The sequence below is a fragment of the Leptopilina boulardi genome, unplaced genomic scaffold (genome assembly GCF_019393585.1).
Source record: "Leptopilina boulardi isolate dan_hultmark-lab unplaced genomic scaffold, ZJU_Lbou_2.1 LbouV2_240, whole genome shotgun sequence".
Classification (NCBI taxonomy): domain Eukaryota; kingdom Metazoa; phylum Arthropoda; class Insecta; order Hymenoptera; family Figitidae; genus Leptopilina; species Leptopilina boulardi.
In genome coordinates, this window is record NW_026137797.1 from 36,632 (window position 1) to 52,784 (window position 16,153).

General features: G+C 25.6%; 1 protein-coding gene across 1 annotated transcript; it reads left to right on the top strand.

The window, feature by feature from the left end:
• Positions 1-2,499: 2,499 nt before the first annotated feature.
• LOC127280378 (syndecan-like) lies at positions 2,500-15,926 on the top strand. The gene is made up of 5 exons (XM_051303333.1): positions 2,500-2,520; positions 5,551-5,731; positions 8,047-8,144; positions 8,626-8,791; positions 10,900-15,926. Exons 1-5 carry the CDS (start codon positions 2,500-2,502, stop codon positions 11,079-11,081), a joined length of 648 nt encoding a protein of 215 aa, XP_051159290.1. The 3' UTR covers positions 11,082-15,926.
• The last annotated feature ends 227 nt before the right edge of the window (positions 15,927-16,153 follow it).

The following is a 16,153-nucleotide window of genomic DNA, read 5'->3' on the forward strand; positions in this document are numbered from 1 at the left end:
ACACGTCTAAAATTCTCAAAACCTTAAGCTCAAAATCAACAGTTCCGAAATTTAAAAAGATAGAATAGAGAAGCATTGTATTTTGAAGATATCATTCTGATATCTCCTGTAAATAAAGTCAGCATAGTTGAATAATCTAGCGTAACTATTTAAATATCCCGAGCACAGATGCACTCTTGCAAACAACAAGACCTGTTTTCAGCTGTTATAAAATATTTTTTATGTAAAGTATGAGAATGAGTGATTTAATTATAAATAATGAATAATAATTGTTTAAATGTTTAAATTTTATTGTTAATTAACTTTAATTAATTTTGGTTTCTTTAATTAGATTTAATTATTTAAAATATTTCAAATTTTTATTATAAATTAATTATTTCACAGACAAATCATTGTGTATAATTGTTTATAAATATTATTTAAACATTTGAATTATTATTACTCATTTTTGATTATTATTAATTTTTAATTCAATTATTTTAAATTACTTACGTTTTAGAATAATTTCGTTAAATATAAAGAATATTCTATACTTTTATAATAAACAAACAAATTAAACAATTTTAAATAAATTTTAATTATTTTTAATTATTCAAATTAATTTTTAATCACTAATTAACAATTTAAGTATACAAAATTCTTTATATTTTAAAACTTTAATCATTAATTACATTTTATTGTTAAAAATTATTGTTAATAACTTTTTAACTAATAATATTAATATTCATAATGTTTAAATTAATTTTTAATATTAATAATGTGAAAATTATGAAAAACTCAGAAATTGGTTGGAAAACTGAATTTTGGCTCCATCTCTTGAAAACGGTCAAAACTTTAAGCCCCTTCCACTTGAAAACTCCCCTAATTCAAGTACGCCCACGCAACTTCTTATCTCTCAAGGCTGGGCCTGAAGGGCCCAATACCGTCACTGACCTAACCAGTTTTTTCCCCATTTTCTTTCCTTGGATCCAATCCTTGTAATTTCCCAACCTCTTTTTCCTCCACTTTGAGACCCATTATTTTAAAACATAGTTCCATCCCTAAAAATAGGTAGGGACAATGATATAAAAATACGAACCCCGTTGAGAAGTTAGTCACAAAAAACAGTCACAAAAAACAGTCACACAAAAAACAGTCACAAAAACAGTCACAAAAAACAGTCACAAGAATTCTAAAAAAACTACTTCTTCCTCAAATTCTTCTTCAAGTTCAAGTTCAAGTTCAAGTTCAAGTTCAAGTTCAAGTTCAAGTTCAATTAATTTTCATTTTTTTCTAACAATTTTCTAAGTGTTAAATTTAAATTGTATTAAAAATTTCCACGATTCAAGCCAAAAATTCAACACTTTTTCAACCAATTTCCGAGTCTACAAGTGCCAATTTGTTTAAATAAAAGTAAGTCTTATATTAAATTGCTGTCTAACTTTCATCTAAATCTTTTTCTTGTCATCTCTAAATAATTCCGAAGAATATTAATGCGTTAATCGTGTTCTTATTTCTTCAATTTCCTTGTCGTATTTTTGTATTTACCATAATTTTCATTACCTTACCTAAGGATTTTAATGCGTTTATCGCGTAATTATTCCTTTAATTTCCCCGCGAAAATCCCTATTTACATATATTGATCAATTTGAATCGTTCCCGAGTTAGTGGACGCAAGTCTAGACTCGAAACATAAAATAAGAGAATATTTCCGAATATTCTCTGAAATTTATACTTTGCGTTATGTATCCGACGTAACAGTAATTTTTTTCACATGAAAAACACATTTTTTTTATTTATATTTTATAAATAAAAACTTCAAACATCTATTTAAAATAACAATGTTTTTAAAAACAAAAATTATTTTAAATGTTATATTACAAGATAAGAGAACCTATTTTTTTGTTTTTAAATTTTCTCAACTGGATCTTGAGAATTTTTTTTTTATTTAAGACAGCTAAAAATTTCAATTGTTTATAACTTTTTGTTCTAATATTTTTAGGAACTTAATTTGATTACAGTAGATTGTAAAAAAAAAACAATTTAAAAATTAATTACTCTTTGAAAATTTTAGCTGATCGTTTGATAAATTTTTACTCATTTTATTTTATTTATTTTGTAGTAAAAATATATTCAAGTTAAAAAAAGAATAAAAAGAAAGAATATAGAGCTTGAGTGGAATACTTTTTGCCGACCGAAAGTAACTTTGAACTGTGAGAGGCTTTATGTTAGGTAGGCACTATATGACAATCTGTCAAAAGCAATTTTGCTTTTATAATCAGAAGAAAGCTTAGGTACATAAACAAAAGTATTCGCCCGCGTCTCATTTTCACCTTTGATACACATCAATGTGCATTAAGCATAAAATTTTATGCTAATTTTTAGATTCATACAAAAAAAATTTGTCAATTTTTATAAAATAATGTAAGAGATTAAAATAATTTTAAAAAATAAATAAATTAAGTATTTCAACGTAATTAAGTAAAAATTAAAATGTGAATGAATTATGCAAATAGAAAGATGACAGTTTCTAATGCAAATGTAGAAAGAAATAATTACATAAAAATGATTTAGACGATTTTAATATTAATTATTTCTAAAAATGGTTTCATTTTAATAATCAAATTCCATTAATGTCGCCATTATTCAATTATATTCTAATTACCACTTCATTTTAATTAAAGAAAATGATGTATTATTGTAAAATAAAAAAAAAGGATAAAAATAATTTCTAACACAAGAAAGGTATACCAAAGAAGCAAACAAATTTTAGTTTATATATTTATTTTAGTTTTACTTTGATTAAAAGTTCCTTTTTAATTGTGTGAAATCAAAATCAATTTTTATTGATTATTTCGGATGTAATGGATTGCTTTGAAAATTGATCTCCTTTCTTCAGTGTCACATTTATTTATTAAGTTTTTATTTTTATTCCGTTTTCTATTATTTATAGAAGACATTTCTGTGGAGAATCTTTTTCTGAACAAAATAAAAGCCATTATTTTTTAAAAGCATATCCAAGATTTATATATTTATAAAAGTCAAAGTAAAAATAATCTTAATGAATAAATAACTTTGGCATTTTAGTTATCGTCTCTAAAATTTCTTTTACAATATGAATGTTTATTATTTTTCTTAAAATAAAACCACATGATCTCTATTCAATAAAGAATTTATAAAAATATTTATAGGTATATCTATATATTATAGTACTTTATATAATTTGTCCTATATCAACCAAGCATTAACCTAGCTCAAGGATGGACATTTTAAATAATATTTTAAGTATGTGGAAAAATTTAAGTAACGTAACTTTAATATAGATATTTTCAGAATTAAAAAGATTGTTTACTACACTCAGAGAAATTATACATTCGTCTCAGAGCAAAATAAAAAATTTTGAATAAAAATTTTATTTATCTCAAATAAATGCAAATAAAAGATTTCTCTGGATGTAAAATTGAAGGAAAACCACAAAATATGAAATAATTATTATAATAATACAATAATTTTAATTAAAATCAATTATTTAAAAAAATTTTTTAAACATTATGTACTTAAATCCTTAAATCGGAAAGATGGGCCAACAATGTTTGAAATTTTTTTACCATGTAGAACCATATTAATTTTTTTTAAACTATTTTTAAAAAGAATACATTTAAGAAAATTTTCCGTGAAAATTTTAATGTACTAACTCTATATAATGAGACAAAAAAAATTTATTTTATTTGTGACATTAATTTCAGCTCTTAAATTCGAGCGGATGCAGATTTTTCATGCTTATTACGCTAAGCCCTTTATAATATGTATGTCTAAATTTATGATGTGAGTAAATTAAATATTTTAATTTTGAATTTCATATCTTAACTACTGCATCAGGTAAATTAAAAAAAAAAAATTATTAGTTAATTAATAAAAAAACTGTGAATTAAATTTTATGTAACTTGTGTTTGAAATTGTGTTAATTTTTTTATTAATTAATTATAATTATTTAAGGAAGAACCCTCCCTCCATAGTTAGTCAAAACAACAACTATTTAAGTTTTCATTTGAACCAATCAGTACTGGGTAACGCAATGCTTGGCATTTTGGCAACATTGTATTTGTTTAATTGTTTCTCCTCCGTTTTGCTTCGTGTCGTCTGCAAATGTTTTGATTATCATGTTGGAATTAAATTTATTAGAAGAAAATTCTGTGAAACCATCAAAAAATTATTATTGGAAGGGTAAAAAAGTTAACCGAAAAGTTTATATAAGAACCGCTGTAGGCTGCAGGAGGTGGGAAAAAACCTTCGCGATGTTTATGGTATTAGGAATAATAAAGAATCTAACCTTAAAAATGAAAACAGTGAACAGAGTGAAGGCAGACGAATAATTCATCTGAAAACCTTATCGGAATAATTGTTTTGTGAAAATTTATTTTTATATAAAATAATTAATTTTATGTCTCATAGGTGATGTCTGATTATTTTTTCTGATTATTTTTTTGAAAGTTATTTAACTTTAATTGCAATAAGTTATATTAATACCTGTCTGTCATATTTCCTACAATTAAATTTTAAAGATGATGAAAGTGCATTTTCCGAAAAGACACCGTGTAAAATGTGAAAAAATAAAAGTGTTTATAACTTTTGTCATAGTAAACCTCGACCTCTAAAAATTTAACTACATCTTTTTAAACCAATATCTACCAATGTTGCCAAGTTTCATCAAAAACTGTCTGTCAATTCCAAAATCGAGGGTTCTTCTTTAATAATAATAATAATAATAATAAAATATTAATTAATTTTTCAGTATTTTGTTTATTTAGTGTTCAATTTTTGATTCGATATAAATTATACATAATTTTTTTTTTTTATATAAAAAAGAAAATTTTTTTACAACGATTTCCGTAAATTTTTTGAAAAGCATTTCTGCAAAACTTGTGTGAAATGTGTGTTAGTTGTGGCGTTAACGAGAAAAGTTATTTGCCTCAAAGTGACCAAAATTCTCGAACATCGAGAGGTACACACACACACATAGAGTAGGTACTTTCTGCTTCCGGTCGTTCGTCCTACTTGAGTTTATCGCACATTACCTCGACATTGCATCCTCGGGAACCACCTCGAGGAAGTGCAGAAACTCTAGAACAACGTTTCTTCTTCCGCTTTGCATCTATATGAATGGAAAACAAATTTCACGCTTGAAAAATCAATTGGAAATTCTCTTCAGTAGATTTGTTATTGTGTTTATTCACTGCAAAAAGAAAAGAAAAAAATTCCATCTTCTATTATAACGAACAGGATAGTAAATGTTCATGTGCAATTTTTATTATAACTTCCGCCTCATATTCATTTCTATTTCAAGCAGAAAAAAAAACACTAATGAGTTATCAAATCATCGCCCGTCTTAATTAATCTTTTTCCTTCTTTTTAATAAAGTGATGATTTTGAAAAGACTCGTTATGTTAATTATAAATATAATTTTTATTTAATTATAATTAATAATAAGAAAAGTAATTAAAAAATTTAATATTGTTAATTATGTATAAAAAGTTTTTTTTTTATTTTAAAGTCTATTTTTTGAATTTACAGAAGGAACAGACGACAAGTGATAGATCAGCGGGGAATTCGCCTTACATAGATGATCTTTATCTAGACGACCAGGAAGCCTTGGAAGGTTCCGGTCGAGGGGGTGGTGAAGTTCGCGACGATCTTGAGGCATCAGGAAGTGGCCTTGGGCCTGACGACGAAGATGGTGACGACGGTGGTCACGGTAACATTTTTATTTTTATTGTATTTTAATTTAAAAATTATTTATCATTTACAAAAAATTTCTGATCTTGAAATTTGAATTTTACGTCGACTTATTTTAACGCAATTCCCCGATTTATATCAAATTCCAATGTTGCTTTTTTAAAAATAGTTCTTCAGTAAAAGTGGGTGTAATTTTATTATATCATTTTCAGTGATTAAAAGTTGGATTTGACGGAAGATTGAAAATTTCTCACATAATAATAAACAATTGTCAAATTATAGTTTATGTAATACCTGAATTTATTAAGGTTGAATAATAATAATAATAATAATAATATTAATTTTTTTTTAAGTTTTGATTTTTTACATTTAGCTTAAAAATTGCAATTTTTGTACAATTTTTATAAACAATAGCTTATTTTATATTCAGTAAACCATTCTCGACAATCGTAAACTTTTTTCATTTATTGAAAGTATATTGTTAAAAAATTATTAAATAAATAAAATTATTATTGTTTATAATTTTTTAACAACATACTTTTAAAAATTTAAATAAGTTTATGATTGTTGAGAATAATTCACTGAATAAAATAAGTTATTTTTTATAAAAATTGCAATTTTTAAGCTAAAAGAAAAAAATCGAAACGTTAAAAAAAATAATAATCATTTAACAGATCCTAATTAATAGGTCTAATTAAAGAAATTTTCAATTTAACTGAATTTGTATTTAACAGATTTTTTATTCAACTTAATTCAAATACATTTTCATTCAACATAATTTTAATTTAAACAAATCTAATAGAATAGAATAATTATCTTAACCAAATTATTATTTGAAAAAATAATCATTTCATTGAATTTTCATATTACAGCAATTGAAATTACTGAAAAAAAATGTATTTGATTCAAATAATCGGTTACTTAACTATTATCAAATAAATATATTTTTCTATCAAATAATTTTTATTTGAATTAAATTAACTGTTTTTAAACAAATAATTTTTGTATTTGAAACAAATACCAACTCAAATAATAATGATTCAACACAAATAAATATTTTTTTCACAATAATCAAGTATAATCGATTATTTGAATTAAATACATTTTTTTTCAATGTCAGATATATTAATATGTTAATTTTCATTTTACAAAATCTTGAATTATCCAAATTTCATGTAACCGAATATTTAATCAAATTTTCATACTAGACGGAAATATTTCAGCAAGAAATTAAAAATTAATCAAAATTTATCAAGAAAATTGTGATTAATTATAATTTTTGAAATCTGTAAATTTTTGAAGAATAATTGATGTCAAATTTTAATTTGGATTAAATAAAATAAATTTGTTTCAAATAAGTTGAGTAATTTGGGTAAAAAAAATATACATTTCCGTTGAGAAAAATATATTTATCAAACAGGGGAAAAAATCATTTGATCTTTACACGCCTGAGAAGGTAAACCATTTTTACAAGGGGTTCTAGATATAAAATATCTAGTATAAATTTCACTCATATTCTCTGCAAGCACTGACCGTTAACCGTATAACCATTGTATTTTTTGAAATCATATAAGCGGCGCGCGGGATGAAAAATCGTATCCACTGACTTCTTTTTAAGCGAGAGAAACGTCGAAGCGTAAAAAAAACTCATATGAAAAACATTTTGCCTGTAAAAATATGAGCGTGATACGGAATATAGGCGAGAGAAAGAGAGGGGCTTTCAAACGATGACAGAATGACAACTTCTGGATATAACCGATAGAATGGACGAGTTGTAGACGAGGAAACCAATGTGCAATGTGTTTACATATATAGTTAGACGTATTTATGGCATTTCCGAAAATTGAAAAAAACCAACTCCGTATGGATGCATGGCAACCAGTCGTACGTCATTTTGAGTCATGGTCATTGGAAATTCATTTCGGCTTTCATGACCGCACATACAGCTAAACGCGGAATATATTGGAAAACGCATAGAATTCCGAATGCATTGCCCCCTTTCCCTTTATACTCTCCGCAATAATATCTCCACATGCTCACACATATTTCTATGTACTCAACATTCTGAAAAAAAATTCTTTCATTAAATAACATTTTTTCACTCCTTTTAATAAAAATAATAATAATAATTATTATTATTATTATTATTAGTGCACCTACTTCATTTGTGACAAAGTATTTTATTGATTAAATATCTTTCATTTCAAACGCATACGTGAGATTTCTCATGAATTACCGAAATTCCTGTTTCACAGTTCAGAGTATCAAAATAATTAAAAAAAATGAAAATATATATTTTATTGTAGTATGAATATTGATGTATTTTATTTTCAGATTTTAATCAACATAATACACTAGAGACGACACCTAAAAAAGTACCAGAACCTAGTGTACCACACATTGATGAAAACATATCTCCTAAGACAAAGCAGGTGAGTTGAATTTTAATATTATAATATTATATATTTCCAGCAATGAAATTCGAGTAAAAATATTTTTACTAAACTGTACATTACTTACAATGATGTTATATTTTTTATTTTGAGATAGATTCATAATAGAAATTTCAAATCATCCACTAGTTTCACAATAGAAAAAAAATGTTTTAAAAAAATTTCGTCTGGAAGAAATAAGAAGTTTTATGCAAAAAAAAAAAAAAAAAAAATACAGTCAAAATTCTAATTTAAACTAGTAAGAATTTTTACCAATTTTTAGTAAAATTATTGTACTATTTTCTTTAGAGTAATTTTTTTTACTAATTTTTTAGTAAAATTATTGTACTAGTTTCTTAAAAGTAATTTTTATTTATTTTTTTTACTAAAATTTTTAGTAAAAAATAATTAAAAATTCTATCAAGTTACATGCAAATTTTTGTAAGTTCAATTGTGTTATTGATTTAATTTCCCGTTACAGAATATTCCGGATACTGTGCCTAAAACGGACAACGCAGTTGATAATTTCGACTCGCCACCTGACATTGACGAAGACATGGAAGACTCACATGACATCGGTGTTCATATGAACCCTAAAACAGTGGACCGAGCCAGTTCCTTCTTCACGCAACCAGGAGTACTCGCTGGTAAGATATTTTTAAAAAATTGTATTTTTTTAAATTCAATTTTTTTAAAAAATTTTATATATGAAGCAATATAAAATAGTACCAGTTAAGCTGGGCTTCTAAAAAATCCGATTTTTTTTAAAATAAATAATTTAAAAATAATTCAAATTTATTTTTACTTATGTAACATTTTTCAAAAGTTTATTTTTAAATAATTTGTTTTTTAATAAATACTTAAACGATAAAATTTAATAATACAAGTATCAGAAAATATTTATATTTTTATCAAAGAAAATAATATTTTTGAGTGAAAAATTAAAACTGTACCACAATTCACATTTTTTAAAATAATTGATGATTTTTAAAAAGTCGATAATTCCGTAATAAAGTTTGAATAACTATAACTTTTTTTAAAAAATATATTAGAACTTATATAGAAAATTTAAACTAAAATTATCCAAAAAGAAATATTTTGATTTTTGAAACGTCAATAACTTTGTAATAATAATTTATATTAGAATTTCTCAAATAATTCAATCGATACGTATTTAGATATCCTATTAAGGTTATAATAGTTTTAACATAAAAATTTAGAATATACAAAATTGAATGAGAAAAATATATTAAAATATAAATTTAAAAAAATTTAATATTAAAGACTCTTTCATCTAAATCATGATTTAAATGTAAATGATACTTTCATTTAAATCAAGTTTATTTAAATAATTGCAGTCCTTTAGTTAAGATTAATTTTTTTCTGTTCACGATTTATTTATTTCACTATTTTATATATGAAATAAGGAAACAAGTATCTTACTTTTTAATTCGAGATAAGAATTACAAAACTTATGAATATTTTTAAATTAAAATTTTCAAAGGTGAAGAAACGTTTATTGAAACATATTTTTCTTCGTTTTTATTAGCAGATCTCAAAAATAATGTTCTACAAGAAATATGCTCAGTTTTTCTTGAATTAAAAAAAAATATATATATATATATGTAATAAAAACGACATATCTACAATGAAAGTACCTATAAAAATTGAAAATGAGTTCAGAAAGAGATATATTTTTCTTAAAGTGCAAAGTCACCGAAGTGACTGTTTTAAAGCAGTCGCTGATAAGAATTTTTTACCTTTTTTATGCGCGAAAAAAGATATTTCAAGCAATATAAATAAACATAAAAATACAAAATAAATAATTTGAATTCTTTGCACAGAGTTTAAAATTTGTTAATAATATTTAAATACTACATTTTTTAAAAATTGTTTTTAATATACAATAAATAATTAAATATTTATAAATATTTAATTATTTCCTTAAAAAAAACTGTGATTAAAAAAATTGTTTAGAAGTAAACACATATACATAGTAATGATTACTAACAATATGAATAGTAATTATCATTTAAAAGCCAAACTTTGTGACGGTTATGTCAAAGTCATGTGAAATTATTATTTTTTTTTTTATTTTTCTCTGCTTTCGAAGATTTAGATATTTATTTTTAAATTAACGTAAAACATACTTCAATTCAATTCAATATGTTTACAAAATACATGTCCTACATAATCTTTTATATTTTTATTTTTTATATTAGAAATAACTACAAAAAATTGAACATTCTTAAATCAAAAAGAATTATTAGGTATATTTTATTTATTATTTTTTAATGAAATTCATTTTTTTTAACTTTAATTAAAGAGATGAACATCAGGAAATTATGTAGAAATTATTTTAAAAAGTAAACTGTTTTTAAATAAAATTATTTTGTAAATTCAGTTATTTTTATTACTCGATTTAAAACAATAAGAAAAACTTCAGACCGCGTTTTTGATATAAATATGTTCGTATAAAATTTGATCGCTCTTCATTGTTGATAAAAGATAAGGTATTAAAATTCATCCGTTGGAACAAGATTGTGTACGTTTTTTGAAAATAAAAAGACAAAAAAAACACATAAAAATAAGACAAAAGTCTTTATTAAAAAAGCTCTACGTTTTTCTTTTATTTTCAAAAACAACTTACAGAATCTTGCTCCAACGGATCAAATAATTTTAATTAAATTGTAAATATTAAAAATATAGAAATAAAAATATATAATTTACTTAATAATTGAAAATAAAATTTCAGCCGTAATTGGTGGCGCAGTTGTTGGACTACTGTGCGCAATTTTGGTGGTGATGTTCATCGTGTACAGGATGCGCAAGAAGGACGAGGGCTCATATGCTTTGGACGAACCGAGGAGATCACCGGCAACGCAATCATATCCAAAACCTGGGGCACCACACCACAATCGAGAATTTTACGCTTGAGGCTCTTTAGCTCAGGCCACCGGCAAGTCCTTGCGCCCCACGAAATCACCTCAAGACCGACACTGATCGACCAAATCGATTTAAAAAAAAAAAATAATAATAATACGTGGATCGCAGCTGGAGAACACTATTTGATCAGCAAGTGAGCAAAAGTCCTGTGAGCCATCAATAGCCTGCAGGAAAGGACGAGCGTCACGCAATCTTTTGTCAAAAGCACTCTCTTTCTCTCTCTCCCTCTCTTGCGCTCAATCACTATCAATTTGTAATTCTCTCTTTTCAACCGAATGATCGAATATTAGGCCTCGAATCTTTTAATTCGTCAGCCAATAATCTTTCATATTTCTTCCTCAAGTTCCGCCAGTGTGATTTCAGTGTCCTTGTAAATGGAAGTCGAACTTTTAAATTCGACGACCGCTGGACACGGTCAGATTTCATTATATTTTCATTTTTCGATAAAACAAAAAAAAAACCGAAGAATTTTTAGAGTGCAAAATATTTGACGCTCGTTCAAATCAGGCATTGTCAACAATTTATTGACAAAGATGAACAAATTTCAGATGCATTTATGTAGAGTGTCCTCATAAACACACACACACACACGTCTGTGTATAGAATCGAAGAACTTTGGTATATATATATATCGTGGTCGATTTATGTTGGCCATCTTGTTCGGTAGAAGAAGGGACGATTCACGGATCCTTCATTGATTCGTTTCACATTTTTTTTACAATACATGACTCTCTCCTCTCTATTCATCGAAGCCGAGTGTGAAATGCTTCGTCGATTCTTTGGAACGTTACGACGAAACTCGAAAACAAACAAAAAAAAGTAAATAACCTGTATACTTTTTTTAAAAAACTCCATTTCTAAATATTAAAAAGAAAATCAAAATTTTCTATAATAATTGAGATTATTAATTGGAAAAGAAGGAAAAACAATTTTATAAATGAAATAAAGTATCAGGTGGATTAGCGATCTCTCGTTTTTTTTTTGGCAAAAGAAGAAGAAGATCGGAAAGATTGTTGATAAATCGAGGCGTCGTTCCCAATCTAGTTGTTGTTGTTGCTTCTTGAGAGATAGATATTTATCTCGTGTTTTTTTATACATTGCAGACTCGTCGTCGATTCGTCTTGTAAATATAGGGCGGTGAATCGATTGTTTCTTTTTTTTCCTTTTTTTGTCACGAATCGACCAAGTATATACATTTGGAGGTGTACAATATTTTCGAAAAGCAACTCGGCAACGAGGTGAAATATAAAAGAATAGAGAAGAATCAAAGAGTCTCTGTGTGAATGGAAAGAAAAAAAAAAGAAAAAGTCTTTTTCGTATATGACAAATCGAATTCGTCCCTCCTTCTACCTCGATGTGAAATCGCGTAATGCAATTGCGTCTAGTGGCAGTAATATTTAAATTAAGAGACACGTTTCGGGGGAGATTTGAGATTAAACTATATATATATTGCGTTGAAATTGCTGTAGATTTGGGGCGAAAGGAAGCTACATTGTTATGCCCCGAAATAACGCACACGGGTCTTGACTGACTGACATGAGTTTGCCATATATATTATTATTTAAAGGAACAAAAGTTATATCCATTCCGTGATTCTGTCTCGTCCGGTATATTTATTATTATTATTTTTGGATCGCGGAGTGCTATTATTTATTACTGACTCGGTCGATTTTGTGTCGTTATTTTACACCGACTGCTTCTTATTCTTATTCTTCATCTTCTCCCACCCAAAAAAATATTCTTGTCCTTCCTTCCGCTAGACGTCATACTATTTTTCTAAACTCTCCGAATCTACAGAGAAAGGCAACTGAAAACCCAAGTCTTATTATTATTAATAATATTATTTATAATGTTGATCCCTCTGCGTGAAACGCGGAGTTTTTCTTTATTTGGACGCAGAAACACTGCGAATGCGATAGAACGACACGTTGAAAAAAAAAGATATCAAGCCGATACTGCCATGTATACTAACCGTAAGGAACAACAATTTGGTATGAACATTTCACGAGTCCGCCTTATTCGCTAATTGTGAACATGAATATACGAACAACCTTTTCATCTCTATCATTATATTGTCATTTAAAACACTCTTATCATATTAGTGTATCATGATCATCAATCTCATCATCAATCACTATTGTCGTCGTCTTTGTCGTACGTTGTAAAAAAAAACACTTTTTGTTACACATATTTTGTTAATTTTTTTTTTTTTTTATAAAATCGACTCTTTCTATTCTTTTTTTTTAAAAAAAAGTTCGAATTTTGACTGAAAAGGAGCGGAATTAATTCTAACAGAAAATGTTTGAATGTTGTTTTTTTTCTGTTTAAACATTCCATTTCTTTTTCGTTTAAAATAATCTCTGAAAAATTATTTCAAAATCGAGTTTTGTAAATCATTTTGAAAATATAATTTAACAAGTAATTTAGAAAAAAAGGAAAATTATTTTCCATTTTGTTATAATGATAAACCCTCTTTCTTCTATACGATAAAAAAGAGAGGGGAAATTATTGCAAACATGGATTTCAGAAAAAAAAAAATTAGTATCAAATTTTAGAATGATTCGTTGTTTCAACAAAATATTCTCTGAAAAAAAAGAATTTAAAAACAATTAGAAAATTGAAAATCACTGATTTTATTGAGCAGCTTCTTTGCTTAGCAAAATAAATGTTTAAAACTTATTAAAATATTCTGAGATTATTTTTACTTTCATATGTATACAATAATAGCTTTTTAAGGAATTGCAATAAAAATCAATATTGTAATACAGTATATGAAAAAATGCGTAACTGAAAAAAAAGCATATCGTGAAAAATTGTTGGAAAAATTTGAATCTCAAAAAAAAAAAGAATTTGCATTATTAATATTTAAATTGAAATATTTGTGAAAAAATCATCTTATCAGTTTTTTGACATTCCTGCCAAAAAAAAAAAAAATAAAAATCGTCGTATCTTTACATAAATCCGGAATTGAATATAGAAGAAGAACGCCATATTATTGGTTAACTTCCGTTGGGTCCATGATGAATTTTTGTACAAAGTATTTTAAATTCAACAATAATTCGTAGTCTCTTTCACTATATACTTACATTTGCAAAAAACAATTACATGTAATTGCTGTTGCCTGTGGTTTTTAAAAAAGGCCAGATTTTCTTACTTAAGAAATTAACTGGACATGATTTTTAAGTAAAATGCATTTTTATACCAGTGTAAGCAAGAAATGACACACTCGCTTTTAATCACATAGAGTGAATATGCGCTTTAACTTATTTATAAAAAAAATGGAAATCGTAAAAACGAAAACACGACAAAAAATAAGGAAAAATTATATACGACGTGAGAAGAAAAAAAATGAAGTAAATGCAAATATTTCTTTCTTCATAAATTTGTTAAGTGAATATTATAATAATATCAATTAGAATTATTTAGCGAAGATAATGAATTTTCAATTGACGATTGTTATATTACATTCGATCAGATATTAATTATGTAATTTATTGAATTCTATTTTTCTTTTAAAGCTCCTCGTTGTCTTTTCTTTCTTCGAAATAAAATTTTTCACATTTTTTTTTAAATGTACTATTAAATAATTGTATAATAGATTACAATAATTATTTTAAATACTGTAACTGTATTAATTTACTTTTTAACATTGTTTTTTTCTAATAGAAAAAAAAGATTCTATTCTATAATGTTGAATTAGTTACTTCAAAGAAAGCGAAAAGATAACGATTTTTTATTCTTTTTTTTTAAATGTCAAAAAAAATCGTCGCATAAGGATGTAAAATTCTGTTTTTTTAATATTTTATTTATTGTCATTGATGAATTGTAATTTTTTGTATTTGGTACGAATTTAAGGTGTGATTCTCGCTTTCGTTAGAAAAGCTCAATAAAAAAAAATAATAATGAAATGACAAAATGAGATCTACATGTTATCTTTTCAGTTAAGAAGAGATAACATTTGTATGTATGCGTGTGTGTCTGTTAGTGTATGTGAATTTTGTCAAGAAATTTAATTGAAAAGACGCTCCATCTATGTTTTAAGGGGAAAAAATATTAATCATGGTAGTAATTGTAAACTATAATAATTATTATTATTATTATTATTATTATTATTATTATTATTATTATTATTATATTGAGGATGAGAATTTTTAAAATCTTGTGGAGATGAATTTAAAAAAGGCGCCAAAATAATAATAATAAAAAAAGCAGTCATGACGGTGAGATGTGTCTATCAATCGCGAACAGTGTTGTTGTGTAGGCCAAGCGTGGACGAATGAATAAATATGAATCATTTTAATGCGAGTACGATTAATAATTTAATGATAAAAATAACGATTAACAATTGTTACTTTTTTAAGTGTAAGTATCGTTTTTTCTAGCGTCTACTTGTATACTGCAATTATACATAAATGTGTTCATATTTATATACAATCCATCTTGATAGATACACAATTCTAAAAAGAAATGTATATATTTATAATACATTTATGTGTATGTAATTTATTCGACCACGAATACGTCGAGGCGACCTCACCTTGGAATCTCAAGTCTTTTCGATAAGAGAAGGAGAAAAATATTGATATATTATGTACAATTTTCAATGAACAAACAAAAAATCGAGATAAAACTGATAAGAAAAATAACAATAATTGCCTCGTCGCTCTCGCGGACGCGTACAGTAAATGACACGTTATTATTAATTAACAGAAATTAATAATAATTGCACTACAATTAGTATGGTAACGATTAATATTGAATGTCGTCGCTCCTATTCTGTAAATAAACACTGTACCGAATAAGACAGACGTATTTGAATAATTCTTATCAAATTTTTATGTGTCTTCATTTTTTATTCTCATATTATATTTATCTCTTTTTAAAATGCTTGCAATTATTCTGAATTTTATTTTTAATTCACCTTTAAAGGACGTGTGAAAAATTTTAATGTCGTTGATTGAGACATTAATAATTTTTAGTTGTACACATTTTTAAAATTTTGAAGAATTTAAATTTGAAAATAAAAAATTTCTGTTTTTTGACATAAATTAAAATTTCAATTT